We start from the raw sequence: 26,718 nt of genomic DNA on the forward strand, positions 1-26,718 counted from the left end.
GTGGAATTCCAAATCATTCATGTATGAAGTAACGAGTCAAGTTTATTCATGCAACCCTCTTTCAGCTTCTCAGGCCAGCTGTCGTATATAGCCTAAATGCTAGACCTCACACCCTCCAGCGCGTCTTTAATCGTTTTTTTTTTTTTTTTTTTTTTTTGGGGGGGGGAAAAAGCAGTAGCCTATGCTCCGTCCCTCCTACTACGCAGAACAAACGCTATATTCATCTGCTCCAGCTTGCAGTTGCTGAAACTCCCTGCAGGAACTCCTGGGTACTTTTCCCCACCGTCTGAGCTGCTGAACACAATGCCATTCATGCCACGGGGCGAAAACAGGCGAAGCGCCTGCTCCGTTAACCCAACAATGTGGAGAACATGCAGTATTTTTTGCGCATGGAGTCTACTGTTATTGACAGAGGTCTGTGCGCAGTCTCAGCGGAGGTACACCTTTATTTACATTATTTCAAAATTTATTTGAAAGCTTTATGAGCGAGCAAGGTGTCAGGATTCCCATGTAGACTGTGGGACTGTCAGTGGACTGGAGTTTATTTAGAGGAATATTCTGCAGCCTGGGCTGTTTTCAGTCAGGACATGGCGCATTGGCGAGGAATTAAATCGGTATTAAATCAACCGCAGGCTGTCGTTAATGTTTATACTAAGCTCAATGTCCTGACACATTATTATCATCAAATATTTGGAAAATATAAAACATTTTTTCCCCCTCCTAGACCAATCTTCACATGCGGCGGAAACATCACAGGGGAATCTGGAGTAATCGGGAGCCAGGGGTACCCAGGAGTTTACCCTCCAAATACTAAATGTGTGTGGAGAATCACAGTGAGTGCAACTTAATATTTTCATGGTTTGCTTACCTACCATAGTCCAGAATAATTATTATGATAAAACTGATAGTCTTTTTTTGTTTGTTAATTAAAACCACACCAAACAGCTGCACTATTTAATAGTATGATAGCCTATTAACCCCAAACCTCTTATGTCCTTCTAAAAATACTTACCACAGCCATCTTATGGCAGTTTTTGCTGACTGGCTTCATTACATTACTGTAGGCTATATTTAAACAGTCAAGCTGAGGGTAGGCTACAGCTGGAAAAAGTTGCATTCATAGCATGCATTCAGTAATAATAAGAAATTGACCCTTAATGCCCTCTGTAAATTCCCACCCAGGTCCCTGAGGGAAAAGTGGTGGTCCTGTCATTCCGCTCTATTGACCTGGAGAGTGACAACCTTTGCCGCTATGACTATGTGGATGTTTACAGTGGTCATGTCAGTGGACAGAGACTCGGTCGCTTCTGTGGCACGTTCAAGCCAGGAGCCTTGGTTTCCACAGGCAACAAGATGCTCATGCAGATGGTATCTGATGCCAACACCGCTGGGAGTGGTTTCTTGGCTGTTTTCTCTGCTGCCCATCCACATGAGAGAGGTAGGCAAACATGGGAAGAGGAAGATGGGAGAATGGTATTGGCATGCTTCCTTTTAGTCTTGCTGTCCCACACGTAGGTGCCAAGGTTGTGAGGGTAGCAGCTGTGTAGAGAATGTCTTGCCACTACCGAAGCATGTAATCCCTTCACCCCGTAAAGGAATCTGATACAGGTCTGGGAGTGTGTCTGTTTGGGCAGAGGTTCAAATTAATATGAGTTGCTTCCGAGAGGTCATTACATGGTATCAGAGAGAGAGAGAGAGAGAGAGAGAGAGAGAGAGAGAGAGAGAGAGAGAGAGAGAGAGAGGACATTAAGTCTACTTCAGCTTTTGCTTAATTCTGTGAATCACATTCAAGGCATGCATGTTTTTCTTCTTCTCAGTAAAAATCAGTGACCATTGGGGGTTTTCAGTTGTCCAAGACAAGACTATGAGTTTGGACAAAAAGAGAGGAACATCTCAACACTTCTCACAGTGTGATGTGGAATTTCTCACTGAGAATTTCTTGGAGCGCTTCAGTTGAACGCTCAGGTCAGAAGTAGCTATCACTTTAGAGTTGACCGAGCCCTTTCCTCTCTGCAGGATTACAAAGTCTTGTCTACTGTTTTTAAGGAATTTTAATGGCTGGTTCACTGTTCCCAAAGAGCTGAAGGCTGTAATGGACAATGCCTATTAACCAGCCTGCCTGGATCTTACACAATGGATGGTAGCGGACTGACTGTTGTCATACTGTCCCTGAGTGTTGTCAAAACTGCTCAGCACCAAAACTCCTCTATTTTTGTCATTGTGCTAAATTGTACAGTACACGTCATGTTGGAAAGGAAATCAATCTAAGTGTATGTTTTGGAGAAAAAAGTAGAGAGATTTCAGGGTTTAAAAGGCCAAACGGCTTTATTGAACTGATGTTTCTCAGATTCTTCTCAGATCTTTTTTTAAACTGCTCACCATACAGAACTAATGAGTGCCTTACTGTACATTTTAGGGCGCTCATAATAAAGTAGACAAGTGGTTAATTACAGGATGATATAATGTACACAACATTCCCACCTTTCAAAAGAGGGTGAATCAGGTCTGGATCATTTCCTTCATGGAACAGGAATTATATTTTGCTGATTGATTGTGCAATCATAGTCCTGATGACAATCTATGATTAACTTCAGTCATTACCCAACAGGGGACCAGTACTGTGGAGGCAGATTAGACAAGCCCTCTGGGTCTTTCAAAACACCCAACTGGCCTGAGAAGGACTACCCAGCTGGCGTCACCTGCTCCTGGCACATAGTGGCACCAAAGAACCAGGTCAGACTGTTCAAAACGATTTTATCTTATTTTTCTTATTATGAAGTTGAATATGTAAAGTTCTTATGGGAAATGACTCTTAAATGAATAAAGACTTGTGGAAAATGGCCTAGCAGCTAATCATTAAACATGTATAAAAAGTTACCTAAAATATCTTCTTAAAACAGCTCAATGCCTAACGGGTGTGGAACAAGACTACATCATCCCACAAATGATAGGGTATCCTTTGATCAGCCTTCCCAGACTATTACACGCTTGTGCTTGATGAAAGAGTCCTGTCTTCTGCTGCAGATTATTGAAGTGAAGTTCGAGAAGTTTGATGTGGAAAGAGATAACTACTGCCGCTATGACCACGTCTCCATATTCAACGGGGCGGAAATCAACGACGCCAAGAGGATTGGAAAATACTGCGGAGACAGCCCCCCAGCGTAGGTGATTCTGTCATGCAGGAGATTTTATTTTTTCATTAAAATATCCATCCTATGACTTCCTCTCAGTTTCACCCTAAGTCTTTTTTCCTGTGTTTCCTTTGCAGGCCAGTCTTCTCTGACGGAAACCAACTCCTAATCCAGTTCCTGTCAGATCTCAGTCTAACCGCAGACGGCTTCATTGGACACTACAAGTTCAGACCCAAGAAATTTCCCACCACCACAATACCACCCACCACTACCACTCAGCCAGCCACCACCAGGCCCATACGTAGGTAGCAGCTTTTATCCAATCAAAACCATCTCCATCCAACATCCATCTAACATCTGTATTTGTTGATGTAGCTATGAGACACACTGGCTTTGGACCTCTGGATTTTTTTATGTCACATGTGGAGTTTATTTATCTGTATTTTACACGAGGGAGATCTGGAACCTGCCTCTGATAGCATATTTGGACAAGAAAAGAAATAAGTGAAATCTTTTGCTTGTGTCATAGTCCAATGAGGCGGCCATTAACTCCTTCAAGAGTCGTCCGTATACTGTTTATGGTTAAGAATTCTGACTCTGAGCTGCTTTACAGTATATGTGGCTACTCTGTTTAAATCAAATGGGTAAGAGTGGTCAGTTATACCAAAAAAGTCATGCCTAAGAATAGATCTTCTCAATTCACTGTACAAACAGTGACTAGAACACACAGTACTTAAAGATGCAGCCAACAACAGCACATGTTCAAACACAGCATATGCTATAACTGGTGTGTTTTGCTCACATTAGTCTTGTGTAAACTGTACATAACACAAATTCATATACGACGTGGGTGTGCGTCCGCAATCGCAGCTCATTTTCATACTCAAACTCACATTCCCACATACACACTGTTTTTTTTTCCCCTTAGTCAAGCCAGGTTGTTTTGGCACCTCCCTGCCATGATGTCATACTGTGACAACACTTTCTTGTTGGCTTATCTTCTCTGACTTTTCCCTCTTTCAGTAAAAATAATATTTAGAGTCTTGGTTATTTCCTTTATGGACTCTTTACTATCTCTAACTCTAAAAACATATTATCTAGTCACATTATGTCACACAGTACATTGTCTGTGTGTGAGGCTGACAGCCATTCATTGTAGAGAGACTGTAAATTCTGTAAATGAACCACAGTAGAAACAGATGCAACCATAACTTACTTGCTTGCATCACTGGCAGGCAAAACTACAGATATTGATTTTTTTGTGTGTGTGTGTGTGTCCGCAGCCCTGAAGTACTCTGTAGCCCTGTGCCAGCAGAAATGCAAAAGACGGGGAACAATTGAGAGCAATTACTGCTCCAGCAATTTTGGTAAGAACATCAATGCTTATTGCAATGTATTTAAACCACATTAACTACAGTCACTGATATAACAGTTTTGTTTGTGTTATTATTCAACTTATCTCTTGTTACATACATACTAATCCCAAACCTAAACAGTAGTCAAGTCAAGTCAAGTTTATTTATAAAGCACATTTTATACGACAGGTTTAGACTCAATGTAAGATACTCAAGATAAGAAGGTATTACATATATAAAAACTTAAGAGGGTATTACAATTAAAAGGAAATAAGATAAGAAGGTATAATTATTATTATTAAAAAGTGAATAATAATGATAATAATACTGATTCAAAAATGAAGGTTTTAGCCATTAAACACATACTTTAATCCTAACTAAAAGATCGCGAAAAAAGATATGTTTTTAGTCCGCTTTTAAAAGAAGACACTGTTGTAGCAGACCTTAGTTCATGATTCACTGATTTAGAATTTATTCTTGGTATAATGAGGAGAACTTTGCTTGATGGTCTGTCTGGTGTGTACTCAGTGAGCATGTCAACAACGTAGGAAGGAGCTAAGACATTCATGGATTTCAAAACACTAAGAAGTATTTCAAAATCAATTCTTTGTTTTACTGGGAGACAGTGAAGAGAAAATAAAATAGAAGTGATGTGTTCAAACCTTTTGGTTTTAGTTAATACTCTGGCTGCAGCATTCTGAATGAGCTGGAGTTTATTTAACATCTGTTTTGTCAGTCCAGCAAAAAATGCATTGCAGTAATCTAGTCTATTGGAAATAACCGCATGAACCAACTTTTCAGAGTCTGACTGTGACAGGAAGCATCTTACTTTAGATATATTTCTTAGATGATAAAAGGCATTCTTGGAGACAGTAGATATGTGCTTTTGGAAGTTAAGATCAGCATCCAAAATCACACCCAACTTTTTGGCATGCTCACAAGGTTTTACCGACAGGAGAGTTAAAAAAGAATGCATCTGGGGCCTCAAAGTCTTGGGACCTACTGAAAGAATCTCTGTTTTGTCCTCATTTAACTGTAAAAAAATTTTGGCTATTCAATATTTGATATTATGCAGCGGATGAGATCATTCATTGGGCTAAGGTTGTGCTATCAGCGTAGGAGTGATATGAAATATTTTATTGCTGAATGATGGACCCAAGTGGGAGCATATACAAATTAAACAGCAGTGGACCAAGAATTGACCCTTGAGGGACTCCATATGGAATGACAACTTCAACTGATTCAAAGTTACCAATAGAAACAGAAAAAAAGCTCTTCCAGTAAGATAGGAAGAAAACCTATTAAGAACTGTGCCTCTAAGGCCTAAACAGTGTTTTAGGTGCTGAAGAAGAATTATATGGTCAACAGTGTTGAAAGCTGCACTGAGGTCAGGAAGTACAAGAATAGTGACTTCATGGTTGTCTGAGCTAATTTTAAGATCATTAACAACTCTGTCCAGGGCAGTTTCTGTACTGAGGTTAACTCTAAAACCAGAATGGTAAAAACAAATTGTTAGATGACAGAGAGTAGGGAGGATTGTGGATGTAGGGAAGATTCCAGAGAGTGGGGAGGCGTTTACAGTCTCAAGGACATCATCTACCAGACAGCTGAGAATTTTTTTTTTTGGAAATTCTTTATTAGGAATAACCTCTTGAGATGTACCATCTCGTTTTCGAGGGGGTCCTAAACAACTTAGTAGGGAATGGGTCAAGAATACATGTTGCAGAACTAACCTGTTGCACCACTTCTTGTAGTTCACTACATTGAATAAAAGCAAAGTTGGACAGAGTGTAGTCAACATGGCACTGAGTTAAGACTGTGGAAGAAGAGAGGCAACACCCACTAGCAGAGGAAGCCACAATATTATTCTTAATATTGGAAATTTAAAGCATTTAAAGTGCAAGGCAAATTCATTACATTTCTCTGAAGAGTGGAGCTCAGCAGGTATTTGTCTTGGAGGATTAACCATGTTACCAATTGCACAGAAACACAGATACAGTACAGATACTCCCGAGATTTACGTCAGCAGAGACCACATTTGCATCGACAGCCAAGTCTCCCCAGCAAGCTTTTAACAGCCCTGATGGTGTCGTTATCTTTGCGCCATAGAGTTTTCACTGCGCATCTCAAAGACTTCCTTGATAGCCTGTCAGGAAGTGAAGCGTATACAGTAGGACACCGTTGCCTCCAATGTAAACACACACAAATACACTCAGCCTCTGACTGTGGGTAAACTGTTGATAAATGAACGTGTTGATTCAGGCTTAGCCTCAGTTTGCTACTCTCCCGCTCTCTGATGTTTTCTTCTCGGAGATGTTTACCACATGTGTTAGATTGGCATTTCAAAGGGGTTCAGTTGGATTTGCATCAGGAACTGAGGAAAAGGCGAGCGATGTGGTGGTGCATGCGGAAAAAGTAGCCTGTGTGATGTGGTGGAGGAGTCGGCACTCGATATGTTACATCACATTTTAATGAGGTGGCGAGACAGACTGAAAACAGTTTGTCTCATCAACACTTAAAGTCAAAACAGTTGCTATCGTTTAATATAGCGGTGTGATATATGCACATTGAATTGTCAGAACCAGCTCACTGGTTTGTGTAACAGTAGCACCAGATAGTCAACATTACTGAAGCAGGCTAGTCTTCTGGCTAGCCTCATCCCTGTCAGGAAATGAAACAAGCAGTATGTGAAGTCCAGACATATTGGTACCATCAGTGTAAAGAATCCTGTTCATGCTGAACGAGACGTGATTCCCTCTCACTCTGCTGTCACTGCTAAATGTCAAGTCTCTTCCATGCTCAGTGAGTCATAACAACAAAACTCTGTGTTATTTTACTAAAGAGAGCCCAGGTCAGACTAAACAGGAAATGGCAGAAACTTCACTCAGCACATTTGTTACATTTTTGAGCAGTAGCAGGAAGAAAAAGAAAATAACTGGGAGATACAGTAGCAACTGTATGATTTGTCACAGTTTCAATTTCTGGATGTTCCTCAGAATTTTTAATCTCCTGTCTTGTACAAAAATAGTTTTCTCGATGAAAGCACTGAGCTGCTATCTGTTTTCTCTCTATATTAGACTGTATTGCATTTATTTCTTAGCGACCTTTGCTCCACTGACTCACAAGCAAAACATTTTAGCTGTCTGCTGCACAATAATGATATCACACATTTAACTTGGCCTTGTCACCGACAGGGCCACATCCTGGAATCGATTATCTTTTGAAAGTCTTAAAATTACAGCAAACGATATCCTTGATGTTGTGTATTCTGAGTATTTGAGAAGGAGCTATTAGCTAGTAGATGGATAAGAGAGCCATAAAAAGGTCATAAGGCGAGTGTTGAAAGCCTGGAAGGAAATGTTGAGAGGCTATGCTGTTAATCCAGGGTGACATCTTTACGAACAAGCTGCACTTTAAAGAGAAGGAACTGAAATGCTGTTGTCACATATTGTTCACATAAAAAAACCCTTCAACACAACTGATTCCCTGTTAAATTCACTATTCTAACTTTGTTCTTTTCTCTGCTGTTGAAACATTATTTTCTTTTTATGCACAGTATATTGGTGCTACATTTTCCCTTTTCCTTTAGTCTGCAGCGTGATAAATTGAACTGCCAAATTAAAATGTTTTTTAATTGTCAGTCTGATATGAGTCAGACACGTCTTCTTTCATTCTGGTGGTTTTCCAAAGTCTCATTATGCTTGCTGTTGTCACTGTGCTTAAAGCTTTGGTTTGTGTTCCGGCCAGAAGCAGCTCTTGCCAAGTTAGTTAATGATCTTGTGCTAGTTTATGAAAATTAAAACTGACTTCTCTGGATCCCTGTCAGCGAGGAAGTGTGTTAATTGGAAGGACACATCGATTCTTATTATGTGATAGATTTTTACAGTGGAATAGTCTTCTGTATGTTTGGTTATCTGTATCATGACATTTGTGTGTGCGTGTGTATAACAGTGATAACTGGGACTGTCATTACCGCGGTGATGAGAGGAGGAAGTATGTATGCCACTGTCTCTATCATCAACGTGTATAAGGAAGGAAGTCTGGCCATCCAGCAGGCAGGAAAGACCATGAGCACCAAGATCATTATCCTGTGCAAGAAGTGCCCATTTATCAGAAGAGGTGAGTGCTGGTGGAATGAATTTGGCTCAATGTTTTTAAGAATATGCTACTTTGTGATGTATGAAATCGCTGTTACAGAAAATTGCATTCTCTAAACGATGATAATCATTATGCAGTTCCTGGTTGACTGTTTTGAATAACCTATGGCTCTGAGTTTGCCTCCTGTGCTGTGCCGTCATGCTCAGTTGATAGAGCTCGCCCCCAAAATGTGAGGTGAGCGGCAGAACTCAAAGTCCAAACAGTCAATGAAAGATTAAATATGTTTATATGTATGCATATAAACATATGGTATACAGACCTGCCGCGTCGAGATTCTGATATTTGGTCTCCCTGAATGTCTCTGCCGTTCCGCCACTGCATTCAGGCTCTTTCTGTGTGACCTCACCAGGCTTGAACTACATCTTCATGGGCCAGGTGGACGAGGACGGCCGGGGGAAAATCGCCCCTCACCACTTCGTCATGGCGTTTAAGACGAAGAACCAGAAGGGACTCAACGTCCTGAAAAACAAGCGTTGCTGAGTTCCAGTAGCACTGAGGATCTCCACTGGACTGGTGTGCCTGAGGCTCAGCTGTGGATGGAAACAATTAAGCAAAAAAAAAAAAAAAAAAAACGAAAACAAACACAATCTCCATCTCAACAACACAAACACAAGTCACGAAACAGAATGTGGATGTAGAGCTGCCAGAGAAAAACACAGAATCTACATGATTGATTAAATTAAGGGCAACTGAGATTTTTTTGGATTTGTTAAGTTTGCTGCATAAAAAATAAGAAAATATCAAATTCCTTCATTGTTGAGAGATTGCATGTTTCTGGAATTCATGAGAAGACATGAAGTGCTTCCACTCTGTCTTCTATTAAGAGACCAGTTAGTTAAATGTTCCGCAACCACATATTAATCAGCAATAAAGTTAGCTGAAATTTCCATCACTAGTCTCAGCTCATTCTCACTCTGCCTGCTCACATTCCTGTCATGCCCCTAGCAGGGAATTAAATTGTAGCCAGAGAGTAACAGGAGCTCAGAATAGGGAGCTTGGCAATTCATAGAGACGTGTTTCATAAGTCATTAATCAAATTGTTTCAAACTTTCAGTATGCATCTATTTCAAATTCTTCCATATTCTGCCTTTCAATGATGTCTTCCTTTGAGGCTGTAGAGCGCAATATGAATAAAGATTGGATTAAATATTATTTAGTATGTATTAAACAAAGCTATTTGCCTGGCAGGATAGTCTTAAATTTCTAAAAAGTCTCATTAATATTCATAGGGGATTTATCACAGCTGATCTTTTTAGTTTTAATGATGGGGTTTAAGATCTGCCATTTATTTTCTATGTTCGATTTTAATGTGCAGGACTTAGAAGTTTTTAATGTGGTGATAAAAAGTGCAATATTTAATATATACATAATTCTTTTAAAAAGATATTTTTATGTGAAACAAATGAGGACCTTCTTAGCTAAAGCTTTTTTTTCTTTAGTTTGTTTATGGATGCAAAGCACCGCCATCACTATACATTACTGAGTCACTGTCATTATTTTTAGGGGCAGAGGTATGAAATGAAAAATGGAAAGTATTTTCATATGAAAAAGTCTGTGAATATTATTTATATTTTATTGTTTTCATCTGCCCAAATAAAACTCCTTTAACATTTTCCTTTTGTTTGTGTGTGTCTTTGTACTTGCAGAACTTTCGGCTGGAAAACAAAATAATGCCAAATAATATTTGAAGTGCTCTACTGAGAGCAGTCAGGTCAGCTATGCTCTACTAAGCATGAAAATGGATCAGGTGTGTGTAATGTGACTCTCACGTGGACTGGACCGCTGGGCAGTTGGCTCAACAGTCGACTGTGTTCTCCCTTTCGGACGCATGTGGCCAAAGATCAGTTTTCAAGGAAGAGAAACCAGCAAGTAACTGCAAATCTCAAAGGCAGCATGTGTATTCAGCAAAATCAGCTCTTTATGCCATTAAAGTCCCACAGGGTCAAATTTTTCCATAAATCTTTATTCATCTTTCTATTGAAAACAATGGCTTTCTTTATTTACAAAAAGGTTGAATAGCTGAATAATACATAGGGGGCCTGAGTCTGGAGGCTTTGGTGGAGAATATATATTTTTCTAGTTAAGTTCCAGGTTTAAAAGTTGCCTCTGTGACTCAAAGAGCAGAGTTTTTATTTCCACATGCTCGGGTCACACAGCATCCCAGATAAAACGAGAAGCAGAGGTTTTGTCAAAAGGGAAAGGGGAAAGGGAGAGAATATCTAGTTCTGTTTTTTTAGCTCCTTGGGTAGAACATGGCGTATTTGGAGGTCCGGAAGCCCAGCAGGTCCCTCATCTCATTGCGAAACTTTGAGAGGTCTTGGCGCAGGTCGTTGAGGTTTTCCACTGTGGCCTGGTCTGTGCTCTGCATCTTCTGTCGCGTAGAGGTCAAGTAACGGTGAACCAAGCAACACATGATCTTCTGGTAGTTCTCATCACGCTTCTGCTTCAGGTTCTTCCACTCCTGGATGGAGAATACGGTGAAGGTTTGTTCAAGAGTAGCGGAAAAGATTGAATTCAACCTTCCAGAAAATTTCAAGTATGCACTGGCAACTGCCTTCTTACTACAATTTAAGGTTTTGACAGTTGTGAAAAAATGTTTCTCTCACCTTGAGGCTGTTCTGTCTCTTCACCCTGCCCTTCGAGGTGTGTGAACAGATCCACTTGCTCATGCTGGTCACCAAGTAGCAGACAGTCTTCGGGGAGGGGAGGATATTGAGAGGTGGCGGCAAGGTGCACTTGTCATCAAAGTAGCTCAACCACAGTTTGGCTCGAGCAAACTTCCACTCCTTATCCTCATGATTCTGCAGAATACCAAAAGGTAACAGGAATATTTAGGTAAAAGAATGGGGGAATCTTAAAAATGCAATATATATTGTTGTGGAAATACTTGAGGAGACAGATTTTTTCTGGAAGATGAGTTGTTTTACTTAGCATAATCAAGATCAAATGGTTGTTCAAAGGAAGAAGAAAAATATGCAGTTGGGGTTCCAAAGACAAAAACAAGATGACATCTGTGTAGCATTACAGAATTCGAGAAAAATCAAACCTTAAAAGTAAATGAAAAGATTTACAACTTCAGTTCCAAGTTGAACTGAAATTACCCGTGACCGCTTTTTGGAAACTCTGTGCCAAAAAGTTGTTTACACTTACAGCAATTTGTCTGAAGCTTTTATGGAGCATGGCCACCAGCAGCTTGGTCAGGACAATAACCACCACAATATTGTAGGTGCCTATGATCATGGCACCCACAAAAGAGCGCAGCTCCTCTGTGTAGGTAATGCGGGTGACGAAGAGCGCAACATGTGCCAGCGAGAAGATGTACCAGAATAGGGCGTAGCAGGTCCCCATAAACCTGTGAGAAGGAAGAAGCTGGTAGATGTTATTGTGTGTGTGTGTGTGTTTGAACAGCACGTCTGTCAAATGCATCTCACATTCTAACCGGAAATGCATAAATTACTGACATTTAATTTTATAGTTAAATCATAAATCTGAAAAAATCTGTAATGTCTATACCAGCTGTGTTTATACAACATGCTTATACAGCATTATATATACATATAATCTCTGACATCTCTCAAAATGCATTGTGAACATTCATCACTGTCATCGTCACTGTCCAAAACGACAGACTGAAGTTGGTCCGTACGTGTGAAATGCGTCATTGCTCTGTTGCTGGCAGAAGATGCCCTCGCAGTCCTTGGGTGGATTCTTGTCTGGGTCTTTATGGTCCTTTCCGTAGAGCTGGGTTAGTCCAATGGTGAAGGAGAATAACACGAGCAGGAAGAGGCCCAGGAACTTTCCAAACTCCTGCAGCATCTGACCCATGGAGATCTGTTGGGAAGCATTAGTCTGTTAATCTCTCGCAGCTTGATCTGATCTAATCCTGTAGACATGAGTCATTCTTCAAAATTTCTACGAGCAATCATTTTCAATTGCTACAATTCAGTATTTTTAAGCAGAATAATCTACATTTTTGTTTAATTAGGAGGAATTTGATACATTTTGGGTTTCTTTCCTGGACCTTTACACTAGTATATAACGTCTAATTCATTAAAACTTAAGCAAGGTCGCTACTTGAATGTCATGTTTTGGTTCCCTTTCAACACTGATACTATGTAAGCAACCTTTCTAACCACTTGTCGCTAGTTTTTTCCGCACATGTTCTTATTTAGCAGTGCCTTCCTTAGGCGAGTGGGAAAAGTGACTTATTCTGGCAGATGGAGTGCTCTTACCCTACCTGAGGGAAGACAGACAAACATGGGAGAAGCCAGAGAGAGGGATCGAAGACAGAGAGAGTGTTCTCAGTGCAATGGACAACCAACTATTTATAGTCCTGAGTGGCTTATCTGTTTACTAGGACCTAGAGATGCTCAAACAAGGTCAGAACACACTCGCTCTTGCAAAAAACAAACACACACACACAGTTTCCAGTGTGAGGGATGACCACTCTCCCTGTACCTCAAGGTGAATGTGTTTGCACAGAAACCCAGGCTGCTTGTTTGAGGAGAAGGGCTAGTCTATTAGCGTGATTCATTCTCTTGTCATGTCTAAATCCCCCCAGTGTATTCCTCCGCCACTTTGTACACGTCTTGTACACGATTTAGGAGCTGAGGGTGTTCCCTGCTTGCCCAGCGTGACAGGTATAGCCTAACATAGTTACTGTACAAACAGAGCAGGAATGCAGCAGGTCAGCAGCTCTTAACCTTGACTGGAAGGGGGGGGGGGGGACTGATGCATTTGGGGGTACACATACACACACACACACATACACACACTTTCTACAAAATAAGCCAGTAATATCTGCCTGCATAGTAAACCCTTTTGGCTGTTAGAATACAAGAAATTATGTCCTAACAGGAAATGATACAAGTTGTGTGTCAATGGATGTCTGCCATACTTCCAATGTTCCGATGTAACCATTTTATATCATTTTAATTATTCAAATGCATTACAATGGTCAGAATCTGTCAGTTTTAAGTGTGCTCTATGAACAAACTGACTTGGCTTCCGATGAATCTTAACAAAGAGGAAGTACAAAAGAAAAATCTTAATATTTTTTGTTTTCCAAAATGTTCCTGGAGCTGTCTCACCACCGCAATTAGTTTTAATTTTTGCCAGCTGTGAGCATCTCCTACGTTTCCTTTGCGCAATGCACTTTGTGACAATAACATCCACCAACAATAAAGCACATTTAGCATACAAATTGTCAAAGTATATTTAATTTTGTCACTTTCAGAGTGAAAACACACCAGAGCACATACTCAGAACCTGGTTAGAATTTGTATGTAGTTCTGAATTGGAGGATAACCTCCCTCTTTTTTTCTCATACAAGTTTCCTCGTGTGCCATCCATTATGGTAGATTAATACTGTTCATGAGGTTAAGTCTGGGCCATGAGTGAGCTCATAGTGTGTACCACTGGTAATAGTAGATATACACATACACACACACACACACACACACTTTCAGTCACTCTTTCCAACCTTAGTAGGGGGTGCTACCCGCAAAAAGTATGAGCTGGTCTCTTCAGGAAGGATGGAATCAGAGAAATTTTCATTACTGCAGCCCACATAGTACTGACTCACTGTCTATGTGTGTGTGTGTGTGTGTGTTTGTATGACTTGCGCACTCACATATCACGACAGTGTGGAAATGTGTTGGCACGTGTGCATGAGGAGGGAGGTGTGTCTGCCATGTGAATGTAAGGGTGGCCATGAACACACAGCCACATCTATTTTCAAAGCTAATAATTTTTCCATCTTGCCAAGCCAGACAGTGATGTCACAGAGTGAGTGAGTGAGTGAGAGCGAGGTCGGATAGAGAAAAAAAAGAGAGAGAGAGGGAGGGAGAGAGATGGAGGAGATTGTAGCTGAAAAGCGCTCGTTAACAGTCTACAGGGTAGTCTTGGTGTTTTATAAGTCAACCACAAAAAGTTCCTTGACTTAATGACAGGAAGGCATCCCTACAAAATAGGCTGACCTAACTGCATACCTGAAGACTTCTTTATGTAATAAAAGTCACACAGTGGGGAAAAATGAAATTCTTAAACACTGCCAGCACAAACTCAGATGTTGGCTTGTCTTACAGAATCGCTCTGCCAGCTGGCTGGGCGATACACAATATCATGATGCGATAAAAAGGGACACCTATGACACTGAGATTGTCGAGGAGCCTGAATAGAAAATATGCAAACCAGATTTTTGGCTTGTCTGAGGAAGTGGAAAAAAACGACATAACGAGGCACACAAACATACACTGATGTTTAGCCATTAAGGTTGTGACTGTCCAACTGAAATGAACGTGTGACTGTCCTTGTTCTGTAGATAGAGATGAAACCTATGAAGCTTTTTTGATCTGACTTCTGCAGCCTGACCTAAGAGAATTTTTAAATTGGTAACAGTTGTATTACAGAAACGGCCCCGATAATATATAGTAACTAATTATGAAAAGTATTAACCAAGCTGGCAACAAATAAATGTTGTGTTATGAATGAGTAAGGTATCAAATTAGATGTGAAAAACAGTATAGGTAGAACAATGCACTATTATAGTCCAAAAAATACTAATAAAAAGGGAGACACATTGTCATACGAGGCCCTCTAAGGGACTACGAAAACCACAAAAAATTACCGTTTTTGCCAGATTAAATGTTTGCTTCTCACAAATTGAATTCATTTTGTGTTGTGTAAGAGGCATAAATTACACAAATTCAACTTTAGTTGTATTTGTGTGATTTATGAATATTGCTCGTATTATAGCTATTGTTAAAAAAGTCACCTCAGGACAAACAGAAAAAAGCCACATTCTGCTACTGATGCCCAAGCATCTTTCAACACTAAACTACAAATCAACTTAGCTTTGAAAAGATTTCAAAAACAGTATTTTTCAGCCTTCAGAGGACGACAAAATGTCTCAATTTAAGATAAAATTGGTCCAAAACACTTTATTCCCATGCAGCCAAGTTTGCTGTTAAGATGGCTACAGTTCAACCTTGCTGTATGTGCCAGATTGTGATAGAAATCAATTTTAGGATCCAGTGAAAAATGTGAGCACGGGCAAACAAAGTCAGCTCCTCCAGCTTTAAATAAGCAGCCTCTAAACTGAAGTTAGTTTGACATATCAATTTTGTGTAAACTGAAGGCTCTCATTCACGTAAATGATAGAAATGATGATATCGGTGTGGCGATGCATATGGCAACTAAGCTGCTGAGCTTTATGACGTTGTGTTCAGTTTAATATGAGCGTATTATTACAACAGAACACATTCATCTACTGCCTTGGTTCACCGTGCTTATGCTTAATGCTTATGATGATGGTTATGATACTGCTCGGCACAGCTGGTGTAATGTTTAGCGTTGGCTTGTCCTTGAGTGTTCACACTTCACTGAGAGAGGAAGAGAGTGGGTGGCATTTGTGTGTGTGTGTGTGTGTGTGTGGTGGGGTATAGAGAAAATAGAAAGGGAAGCAGTTAGATAAGCATTGCATAAGAATTTGGGCTGTTTTCTAATCCAAAGTGCCTCATCTCAAACTCCCACTGTTTGTTGCATGTCTGGCCCCACTAGGAATAAAACTCTGAAGATATACTCTGAAAATGTCGGCGTTGAGCTACATAATCACAACTACTTTAGTGTACGTGTGCTCGCTGTCTTCCTACCTGTAATGGGCCCAGTATGGAGCTGGTGGTGTACATGAAGAAGAGTCGCAGGTAACTGAGAACATTGGCGAAGGCAAACAGGCCCTCAGCCACCAAGATGGGATGGAAGGCGTCCCAGTTCTTCCTCTCAGTGTCCGCCACATTCTTGAACTGCAGAACAAGCAAACACATTTAGAAACACTTGACTGTACTGAGTCTACAGTGATACTAGTCTACTTACTAAGCGTGTTTTGTGGCCTTTTTATCAGTAGAACTACTCAAAAATACGATGATATACTCAGGTTTTTTGCTCGATGCTGCATTCACATCACATGGGATGGATTCCCATGTTTATGTCTTGCACATTCACATGATTAGACATCTCAAGATAGTTGCACAATTACAGCGTTGATCTTGTGAAGGTTACAAATACTGTGCATTGAAAATATAACACTATAATCATTCGATTTGGGTTTAATTCTGCTTCTGCATCGTTTTCAGGCAATGCTGTATTATTAAGCACCAAGTCCAATATATTGGAACTTTCAGACAAATCTGAGTTTCCCAGTTTGGAGGCACAGGAAATCAGATCACTTACTGTTTTCCTCTTTGACAAGTAGTTACCCCAATTCTGTTCTGGTTATATGATCTCTATATTTAAATGTATAACCACAATCCTGTTGTTATATTAACCTTACTACCTGTGTATGTGTGGGTGCTTGTGTGTGTGTACTTTTACATGCAAAGTCATGTTTTTTAACTAAAAGTATACAGAGACACAGACGTTGAAGTTGATATTGATGTGAATGTCAGAAAGTCAGAGAGAAACTGCTGATTGCCAGAACTCTGATATGACATGATCATGACATAATTACAGTGAAATGCTGCAGCTGAGTATGTTTCTTGGAAATTAAGCTACTGTATCAGTGAAATGGTGATACAGATCGCACAATCATAATCAAATGGGAAAAAACCTTTTTAATGAGGCCTGAACAGAAAAACTGACACAAGACAGAAAATACAGATCTGTTTAACAATTTCAAAGTATGAAAAATTCTGAAAAGTGTAACATAAAACTATTTTTTCAATTAACTGATGTAGAAAATGCATAAAATATTCAAATAATTTAAACTAAATATGGTGCTTTTTAATGTTATTAGATAACTCATACAGGTATTTGTCATATAGGAATTTGTCAGTGATGCAAAGAGCAGTTACAGACTGCCTCCTCTGCATATTCATTGTACTGAATGATGAATGATTGGTTTTTCCCAGAAAAAGGACACAGAGTGAAATGCATTAACTTTATGAATCCAGCATTTTGCAATCTTTCAACTTCTCAAGCCAGCAGTACAAAAGTACAAGTAGCTATCTATCCTCTAAATCTAAAGTGAGTGAGTACAGTGTGTGGGTACCTTGCTATGAGCAACTATCTTGAGTGCAAAGGTGGCTAGGTAAAGAGAATTCATCACGAAGCTCAGCTGGTTCCTCGACTCTTCCAGAAAGTCTTCCAGCCCCTCATACCACAGACGCTTCACGTCCGACCACACCATCCCTACAGGAGAGCAGGAATTCACCGTCACCACATATACATATACACGCGCACCACTGGAAAAAAGGCATTTTGCTGTCAACCCCAACATTTTTAAAACTGCTTCCAGATTCAGCCATAAGTCATCTCACAGAAGGGGCCCTGGGGACACGGTAATGTACGAGACACAGAAATTAGAGACTGATGCAGTGAGTATGTGTCATCTTTGGGATTTAGAGTAGTGTGTGGAATTTAATAAAGATGGGTGTCTGTCTTTTTTATGTCCATGTGGGATTTCATCAAATGTACAACAGTGGTAATGAAATTAAAACTAAAAGCTTGAGTTCAACTGCAAGACAAGGCACAGTGATGCATAATAACATTGGAGTGAACCTGATGGTTTCCATGGTTTCAGCTAAAAGTAAACAGAGCAGTGACACACTGGATGCACAGACATCCCACCAGGAAGTGTTTCACAGATGAAATGTTTCCATCTCTGAGTAACAATTTGTTTTGTCTGGTTATTGGAAACATGAGTTTTACTACGGAAAGATTGAATTTGAGTGTAAATGCAGAAATCAAAGTACACACGACCGCAGTAAGTGAGAGGTACACACTCACATGTATGTACCCCTGGGCACAGACACACTGACAGTCTCACAGCATCTGATTACCCCATTAACGTGAGGGATCTGGCTCAGGGGAATAGCAGGATGGAGAGAACAGGAGTAAGATGTGGGGGAAGGGGATGGAGGGTTAGCGTGGGAGAAAGAGACAACAAATGAAAGAATAAGGAATGAAAAGCTGTCTGACTTGTGAGTGCAGTCTATAGACATACAGCACATGTATGAACTTAAAAAGCTCCAATTCACATCAACACTTGCACAAGGTTGTCTGAGGAGGATGATCATTAGTGATTTTATTCTAGCTATTTCACTCATCAGTTTTTTTGTCGATTCTGCAGGGATCCCAGAGTGGGAAATCTGCACCACTGCATCACATCTTGCAGTAAATCTATTTTGCGATGAGGCAGCCTTGAAGAAACAAACTGCTGAAGTTGTTAAAATTGATCTTTGATGTTGCTCTTTTTCATTACTTAAGGAATCTTTCCCCCTCTAGTGGGCTATCTTGGCCCATGGAACGGCGCATTACACTCATGCCTAATGACTCTAATACTGATCTCACTCCCACAATACAGAATAAATTGCAAATTACCCCACAACCATCTTCATAACATAGAATAATAGAAGTCAATTACTTCTACATCCTTTTATAACCTGTCAGGTGCACTTATTGGGATGATTTATCAAGCGGAAACCTAGACCAATGAGCTGTGGTTGCGATGCTTTCTGTCTGGTGGAGAAGTGTAGGATGCTGCAACCAGAGAGACAAATATCTCTGCTGAGAAGGCAGGGCCATTAAAGCGATTGAATGATCATGCTAATGGTTTCTTGGCAGAAGAGGAAGGTCGAGAGGCCCTTCCGCAGAAAGACAGACAGAGTCAGTTTCTCTCTTGTCACTATCTAGCCTCATCTGAAAATATACAGCTTGTACATCTGTTTGTCTTTGCGCAAATACATGTTTGCATGCATGCGTGTTTGTGTGTGTGTGTGTGTGTGTGTGTGAGTCACAGGGGAGAAAGGAGAAGCTTCAGTTTCTTTCTGTAAAGCTCAATTAGAAGCAGAACTGTCAGATTTAATCCAGTCAAGCCAGGCTTTCTGTCATTTGGTATAGAAACAGCTGTTTGTCATGTTCTGCCTGATAGGATTATGGATACAGGATACTGGACTTTAGCCAGCCCATAACAGGAATTTCTCATTTTCACTCCACTACGCGATGTTATTCTATTAAATTCTGGTTTATTATTGGATTCCTATCCTATTTTAGTTATGTTGTGTCCATTAGGAGATGAATAATTATTCAGTTACAGAAATATGGCCTCTAAGCTATGAAATATATACCATAATAACAACATGCAGTACATGACACTCCTCCAAACACATAACATACATACATTAGTATGTGATTTACTGCATGAAAGCTGACCTATGATCCAGAGGATGAGCAAGTAATCGATCATCTCCAGCGCGGGGCCCATGGTGTTTTTCTTGCCTTCGTTGTAGACCAGCGAGTACAGGTTAAGCAGCAGCAGGAAGGTAAAGTAAGAGGCGCTGTGTATGATGAACTTGACAAAGGGTGTGTGGATGATCTGGCCCACACGGGAGCGTGGCACCAGCAGGTAGCAGACAGAAAGCAGCGGCCAAAGCATCGCTACGCTCAGCACCGTGCCCATCTTTAGACAGGTGTGTTTGCGCCGATAGCTGGCCGTCTCTCCGAACCAGACGGTGTTGAGGAACTGCTGACAGTTGGACTGAGCCACAAACTGTAGAAGGACAAATGGAAAATATCAACAGGGGGAAGATGAATTAGCATTTTCAAGACACATCAGTTGAAACTGACCTTCGTGAACTCAAAGGAATAGTTTGAAATTCTGGAAAATAAACTTATTGGCTTTTTTACTGAGAGTTTGATAAGAAGATTGATACTCAGGTCTGTACAATAAATATGAAGCTGCAGCCACTTAACGGTTAGCTTGCGTTAGCTCAAAGTCTAATTTTAGGCAAGTAAGCAAATAAGTGTTTCCTACAATGCCCAACTATTCCTTCAATAATCTCTGCTAGTGCTATTTTCCTGGTTTTAGCTCTTTTAAAGGTATCCACATAAACGCTTGCTGGAAACGGTATTTTGCATGTTTTGGACTGGATTTAGAAATTTCTGACACCCATTGTTTTCTACATGTGTATGTTTCTTATTAATTACTGTTCAATTTATGTTGCTCATGTACACAGAGAAACAATAAGTTGCATAAATAGTACAGCACTACAGAAATAGAAGTACTGCTGTTGTGGAGTACAATTGTATTATTAAGGTTTCAATGGGGAGGCTATTAGCAAGAGTTACTTTTATGGTGTCTTATATAAATTGACTACTGTATTAATAGCTGATTTAAGTGACTCAGCTATAATGTATCAACATTCTCTCAGAAATAAAAATCCCACCACAAACATTTGCTGTTACCCAAAAAATAAATCAGACTCAGGAATAGGTGAGTAGTATTCAGATGCACAGAGGAACCGTATCAGAGTTACTTCTCCAGTGGGAAACAATGGTATGCTACAACGTCTACCGTGATATATGAGTCAGACTTTTTACACTGAACCATCCCGGCTGTAAATTGCCCTTCAAACTTCCAGCTTCCCTTTGCCTTTGACTGCCGTAGCCTGGAGGAGCTTCATCCTGTCAAACTAATATTTCCTAAAGACCGACTTCAGGAGCAGATGTTAAGTCTGACATCAAGTATAGTAAATTAAAACTGATCAGGTAATATATCAAAAGTTATATCCTCAACCCACTTATATGAGTTGGTATTGATGCTGCCAAAAAACAATCACTGTGACAGCTGCAGACTTTGCCTGTCTGACCTCTTTTTGGTTGTACTTGATGGCAAGTTTCAGTCGGCTGAGATTCATGCGCTCCTCCAGTAAACCTCTCTTGTCAACAGGATCCTCGCTGGATGTATGGTTGAGAATAACCTCTAGCTCTCGAGAGTTTCGAGCCTGAGCCAGCAGGTCCTTGGCAAACATCTTACACTGCTTTGCCAGCTCCTCATAGTCATTCCTGGGGTACGGAAATGAGATGCAATCAGACAACAGGAAAGAGTAGGAATCTTATCTGTCCCAGACTATAAAGAGGGAAGGTTTACAATATATCTGTGTGTATGTGAGTATGTTTGTGTGCATGTGACAAGTATCTCTATGTATGCCTGAGTTGTCACGTTCAAAGAAATTAGAAAAACATGCTCTGACATGAGCAGTTCATAGCCATCATACCTGAACTCCACCTCAACCAGGCTAAGCTCCTTGAGATCTGCACTCAGCTCGAAGGCCCTGAGTATCGGATCTTCTTCGGTCAGCATGATCAGAGAGGGGCTGGCCAGGCAGCGGTAGATGTCCAGGCGGAACCTGACCCACAAAGGAGTTTGGAGATAGAGTGAGGCGATGGGGATGATGAGAAGAAACGGACGATGAAAAGTGATGCAAGAGAGAGATTAGCAAAAGGGAAATGGAGAAACAAACATTCAGCCTTCTAACTGTTTGACCTCTATGTTGTTTGCCAGCCAAACTGTAAAATGATTCATTTAGTATACTGTGTGGGAAGCTACACTGCCCCTCAGTGAGAATAAGATTGCCTAGCAGAGGAGATCAGCAGAGTAATCTGATCAAAAATCTAAGATACTTGTTATACTGATAATCGCAAAAATCACAACTTCTCAGAGGAAACACTGATGCTTCCTCTTAAATTAGAGGCTAACATTTTACATTTCAGCCTAAAACCACTTATTTTAGAAAAAAAAGAATAAGCCAATATAGCAAATGAAGTACTGGCTCTCTATTTCTAGATAAGTAGAGCTTGGCAAAAACAGAGAACATTTGGAGTCCTCTGAGGGATCAAGAGAGTGCTGTACACACTTATGGTACTGTAAAAAACTAAAAAAAAACTACATAAGAGCATTTTACAAAAGGTAATGCATGTGCTAGTAAATCATTTCTGTCCATGTGCTTAAGGTGACATTGTCAAGCTGATTCTATCATCAAAACAGCGTGCCGCAGTGTTTCACAAGAACCTTTCCTGTATACTTTACTTGAAAGTACAATCATAGCTGCTTTTAAGCTTCAACATACCAGAGAAGATACCAAAAACAATCATCACATAAAATAACACAGGCGTCATCTAGAAGACAAAAGTGATGTTGACCATGCCAAGGTAATTGAATGGAAAATGGTCTTCTGGTTTAGCTCAATGGGAGCTTAATGCTGGGGAAAGACAATAACATTTATACGATCACATTTTCTGAATTCTAGATCACAGGGGCAGCCTGTACCTGGAGTGTCGTAAGCTGTCCTTCTTGTTTTTAGCGTTGCAGAGTGTGCACTCGCAGCCTACAGCGTGGGGCCGGGGCAGCGAGATGTCCTGTTTCAGCAGCATTGTAAGGATCTCGTAGTTGTTTCTGTGGGCTGCCAGGATGACCGGAGCTACGTCCATGGTGGTGGAATACTCTGGATTCTGGATTCGCTGCATCAGTTTCTGAAAAAGATGGGAGGATATTGATAAAAACTGAAGTTAACACTGAAAACAGCCTGTGCTTCTCTGCGTCAACAGTGTTTATTTCTTTAAAGAGCACTTGTGAGAGGAGACTAACAGCAATTGAGGGCTTGGAAGATCGCCTGGGCCTGTGATTGAGGAGGATGTCCACAGCTCCAACCACCTCCGAGTCTATGGCCACCAACAAGGCATCTGTCGCCTACACAGAAACAAACGCCTCATTTTAGAAGATGCGAAAACTAAACATACATCAGCAGTAAACTTGAAAAAGTGGTGTTTTCTGCATATATTGTTTTGCCCTAAGTGTGTGTGTTTACTACCTGGCAGCCATGCTCCAGGAGAAGCTGCAGGATGTCTAGATTCTCGTTCTCGATGGCGATGGTGACAGCGTCCCGGCCGAGAACGTCTACAGAGTTGATGTTGAGCTCGCCGTGACGGTTCTCCTCGAGCAGCTTCTTCACCATGTAGTAGTCACCTGAGAACCCAGGCCAAAACAAAGCAGCACATTGTGAATGAAATTCACTTTAGGGAATTCTTGCGAAATCAGGTCTATAAAAGAGGTCAAGAATTATCTGCGGATGACGCCAAAGAGCCACAAACAGCCATAGTCATGAGACAAACACTCCCGTGGAGTAGGTTCAGCTCCAGCAGTCCTCTTAACATCAGTCGTGTTAAGAATAACATCTCCCTCAAAGGACAATTCCTGTTGCTGAGCCATGTTTAGAGAGACTTTATATGGTCATAGTGGCAGTTACTGGACTAGCTGCACACCTAAAACAACCTCCGCCTGTGCAATGTTCTTAAGTTATCAATGAAACACTCCCATCTGACTAAGATGAGAATGCCCATGCCTCTTTGTTATTTTACACTTGGTGTAGAATCTCTCCTTCTGGTTTGCAAGTACTTCCCTGTGAAAAGTCAGCAGATCTCAGAGAGGAACTTTCAGAAGAGCAGACGTTCAACTAAATATATCTAAATCCCCTGCGGGCAAATTTCCACAGTAGCCAACATGTTGGCAGCTGTGAGAGGTATTTACCGGAATAAATGTGGTATGACTGCACAGTTTGCTTGCTGCAATGACCCTGCTGGAAATCTATCAAGCTGTTAGTCACAGTGTGTTTTACCTGTACATGTAAGTCTGCCAGAATCAGACATAATGTTTCAGGAATGTCTTTAATGATCATTATTTTAATACAGCAATCACCTGCCTAATCACCTGCTTCCCTTGATTCCAATAATTATCTCTCCTGTGTCTTTAAACACATCAGATAAAAAGTAACAAATGTATGGATTTACCTTTTAAAGAACAAGAAGAAGACAAACAGCAACAAACCTTTCTCGCATGCCAACAAGAAGAGTTTCTCATCCAGCGTAGTTTCCTCTTTCACCTCTCTCACGTCTTTCAAGGCCAGAAATTTATCCGGAGAGGAAGCGTCTGTGCCCTGGTACAGAGCTGCCATTACGACGGAGAGCGAGTACGGCCAAACACTGATGTGCATCCCACTAGAAACCGGCGACCATTACACAAGAAAGCCCGTCATATGGGATGACATTAGAGGAATCCTTTTTTTATTGTTGTTGTTGTTGTTGTTGTCTGTCGCAGCGAAGTAGAGGCTTAAAACGTCGTCATGAGACTAAACCAATGTCACTAAATGTTGTTATTGCTGTCGCATCTTTGCTGCGTTTGCGCGGCTCTGCTGTCTGCAAAATTACCTTTTTTATCAGTTTTTTCCCCGCTCTAAATCACTTCAAAGTTGAGGTTAGTGGAGATAAGTGGCGACTGCAATCCGACAAAATGAGACGGTCATCTCTCTCGGCGTGTTTACATGCACCATCTTCTCGCATCGCAGGCTCCTGGGGATCCTTTTGGTCCTGATGCTGCTGACGAGGCTCCTACTGCGCATGTTTCCTCCTCCACCTGCTTGTTCATTTCGCAGGCGCAAAGCCTCTGTGCTACATGATTACGTAACAGTGCTATTCAGTGCAGCTTTGCACTGACAAGTGTATTCTGGTAGAGCATTCTTCATAGTGCCAAATATCCATTTTTACAGATACATGCAAGTTAAATAGAATTGATGTAAACTATCTATTACATTATATGTTTGGTCACTAGATATATGCGTGCTGACAACACTGGACATCATTATTATTTGTCTATTTTACAGCAAACACTCTGAAGCATTAGCCTTGTGAAAATATATGCATATATTCGGAGTATGAAAATAAAAAAACGGGAGAAAAACATCACAGCTATGGCTTCTGGTCTGTGCAGGGTTGGGCGTGCATATTAGTGGACAGGCAATTTCCTATAATATGAACATGTCCATGTAATTGATGTGTTTGGACATGCATGGGAGAAATTTACTGCACATGGATAATGGAGAGAGAGAGGGAGAATGAGATAACCGGCTCTGTATGGTGAGTGACAGGCTGTGAGGATACATATATGGGAGATACATATATATATAGCTGTCCTCCTGGCAGCTTCATATCAGCCCTTCACTGTGACTCCATGACATCAGACCAGTGAGCATTTATGTGAGTAATGAAAGATAACATGCAGTATTTGACATTCGAAATAAACATATCCTCCTGGTGAAGGAGGCTGAAATGATTTGCCATGGGAGTGTTATAAAACGTGGAAAAATCTAATTTTACCAACTCACATGGAGCCAGATCACCAGGGTGTTTACTGTACTGTCAGTACTGAGAGGCACTGAAGCAATTAAATTCAAATTAATTTAAATCGTAAGATAGAGTTATTTGAATCAAACAGCTGTTTGCAATTCAAAATTCAACAAAGGAATAAACTTACAACTGTCCTTATAAATGTAATAATTTGCAGTTAATTAGAAATTGTTTTACAATGTCTAAATCAACACAAAATGTAATTAAGATCCACTCAGATTTCCAAACGCAGAATACAAATGATCTCATAGTATCCAGGCCCTAAAGCCAAGACAGTCTGTTGGTACCACCTACACAAATGAATGGATAAATATATGTTTATATATGCATATACTGTAGTGAGAAAACCATTTATTTAAAATAAATTCATATAGATATTCTAACACGATATAATTCAATTTAATGACTAAATCCATCTCTCCGTGGTAATGAGGTTACTATTTCCTTCACCTGAAAAATCCCACACAAAACTTTATAAATCTAGATTCGGAGAAAGGCTCAAAATAGTGCACATTGAGTCAGATTTGGCCCCTGGTAATTACCAGTCATAGAGGAGTTGTCACATTTTACGACCATTTTAAAATAAGCCAATCCTCATCCGCTCAATTTCTCTGCAACGATGCTTGCAAGTGGAGGAATGGGTTCTGTTCTGTAGCTGCACTTTATTATTCCATGAAACAGCATCCCTGAACGGCCCTCAGTTATTCAGGCTGAATCAAATTATAAAGAAACAGTACAGAACAGAGTGTACAATACAGGAGGAAAATCATCTGACACTGCTATTTGGTTTTAGACACAGGAATTACACTGCTGCATATCATTATATTTTTAGTAAGTAATCCCAAATTGAGGAAGACAATTTAGGAAAGGAGGATGGAAACGGACAAGCCCTCTTTCTAAACATGACAGATACTCACATAAAAGCTGTCTGATGGTTATTCTTAAAATCAATTTAAAAAAAAATAGACTTCTTAAAGTGACATAACTGATTCCAGTAGGGACAACCAATTACTTATTAGGCTATATTCCTCCTTTAATGCATAATTCTGATCATTCCTATT

At 40.4% G+C, this 26,718-nt stretch overlaps 2 protein-coding genes across 2 annotated transcripts; one reads left to right on the forward strand and one right to left on the reverse strand.

The window, feature by feature from the left end:
* Positions 1-156: 156 nt before the first annotated feature.
* pcolce2b (procollagen C-endopeptidase enhancer 2b) lies at positions 157-10,257 on the forward strand. The gene is made up of 9 exons (XM_067578297.1): positions 157-437; positions 725-833; positions 1,183-1,438; positions 2,609-2,733; positions 3,025-3,161; positions 3,269-3,432; positions 4,415-4,498; positions 8,438-8,605; positions 8,994-10,257. Exons 1-9 carry the CDS (start codon positions 304-306, stop codon positions 9,122-9,124), a joined length of 1,308 nt encoding a protein of 435 aa, XP_067434398.1. The 5' UTR covers positions 157-303; the 3' UTR covers positions 9,125-10,257.
* A 329-nt stretch (positions 10,258-10,586) lies between these two features.
* On the reverse strand, positions 10,587-24,981 carry trpc1 (transient receptor potential cation channel, subfamily C, member 1). Its single transcript, XM_067578293.1, has 13 exons — positions 24,303-24,981; positions 23,290-23,444; positions 23,067-23,168; positions 22,749-22,951; positions 21,697-21,828; positions 21,289-21,484; positions 19,853-20,189; positions 17,691-17,830; positions 16,297-16,446; positions 12,291-12,475; positions 11,795-11,996; positions 11,251-11,445; positions 10,587-11,105 (listed from the first exon to the last, which is right to left on the reverse strand). Exons 1-13 carry the CDS (start codon positions 24,466-24,468, stop codon positions 10,878-10,880), a joined length of 2,391 nt encoding a protein of 796 aa, XP_067434394.1. The 5' UTR covers positions 24,469-24,981; the 3' UTR covers positions 10,587-10,877.
* Between the last annotated feature and the right edge of the window lie 1,737 nt (positions 24,982-26,718).

This window comes from Thunnus thynnus, chromosome 21 (assembly GCF_963924715.1).
Source record: "Thunnus thynnus chromosome 21, fThuThy2.1, whole genome shotgun sequence".
NCBI lineage: Eukaryota > Metazoa > Chordata > Actinopteri > Scombriformes > Scombridae > Thunnus > Thunnus thynnus.

Bases quoted from the DNA above. Each gene is read 5' to 3' on its own strand.
- trpc1 (XM_067578293.1), bottom strand. From the start codon at position 24,468: ATGCACATCAGTGTTTGGCCGTACTCGCTCTCCGTCGTAATGGCAGCT. The intron at 23,445-24,302 runs GTTTGTTGCTGT...CTGGGTTCTCAG, and splicing joins CTTGTTGGCATGCGAGAAAG to GTGACTACTACATGGTGAAG. The intron at 21,485-21,696 runs GTATGATGGCTA...TCCGTACCCCAG, and splicing joins CTGGTTGAGGTGGAGTTCAG to GAATGACTATGAGGAGCTGG.
- pcolce2b (XM_067578297.1), top strand. From the start codon at position 304: ATGCCATTCATGCCACGGGGCGAAAACAGGCGAAGCGCCTGCTCCGTT. The intron at 4,499-8,437 runs GTAAGAACATCA...TGTGTATAACAG, and splicing joins TTACTGCTCCAGCAATTTTG to TGATAACTGGGACTGTCATT. The intron at 8,606-8,993 runs GTGAGTGCTGGT...TGACCTCACCAG, and splicing joins GTGCCCATTTATCAGAAGAG to GCTTGAACTACATCTTCATG.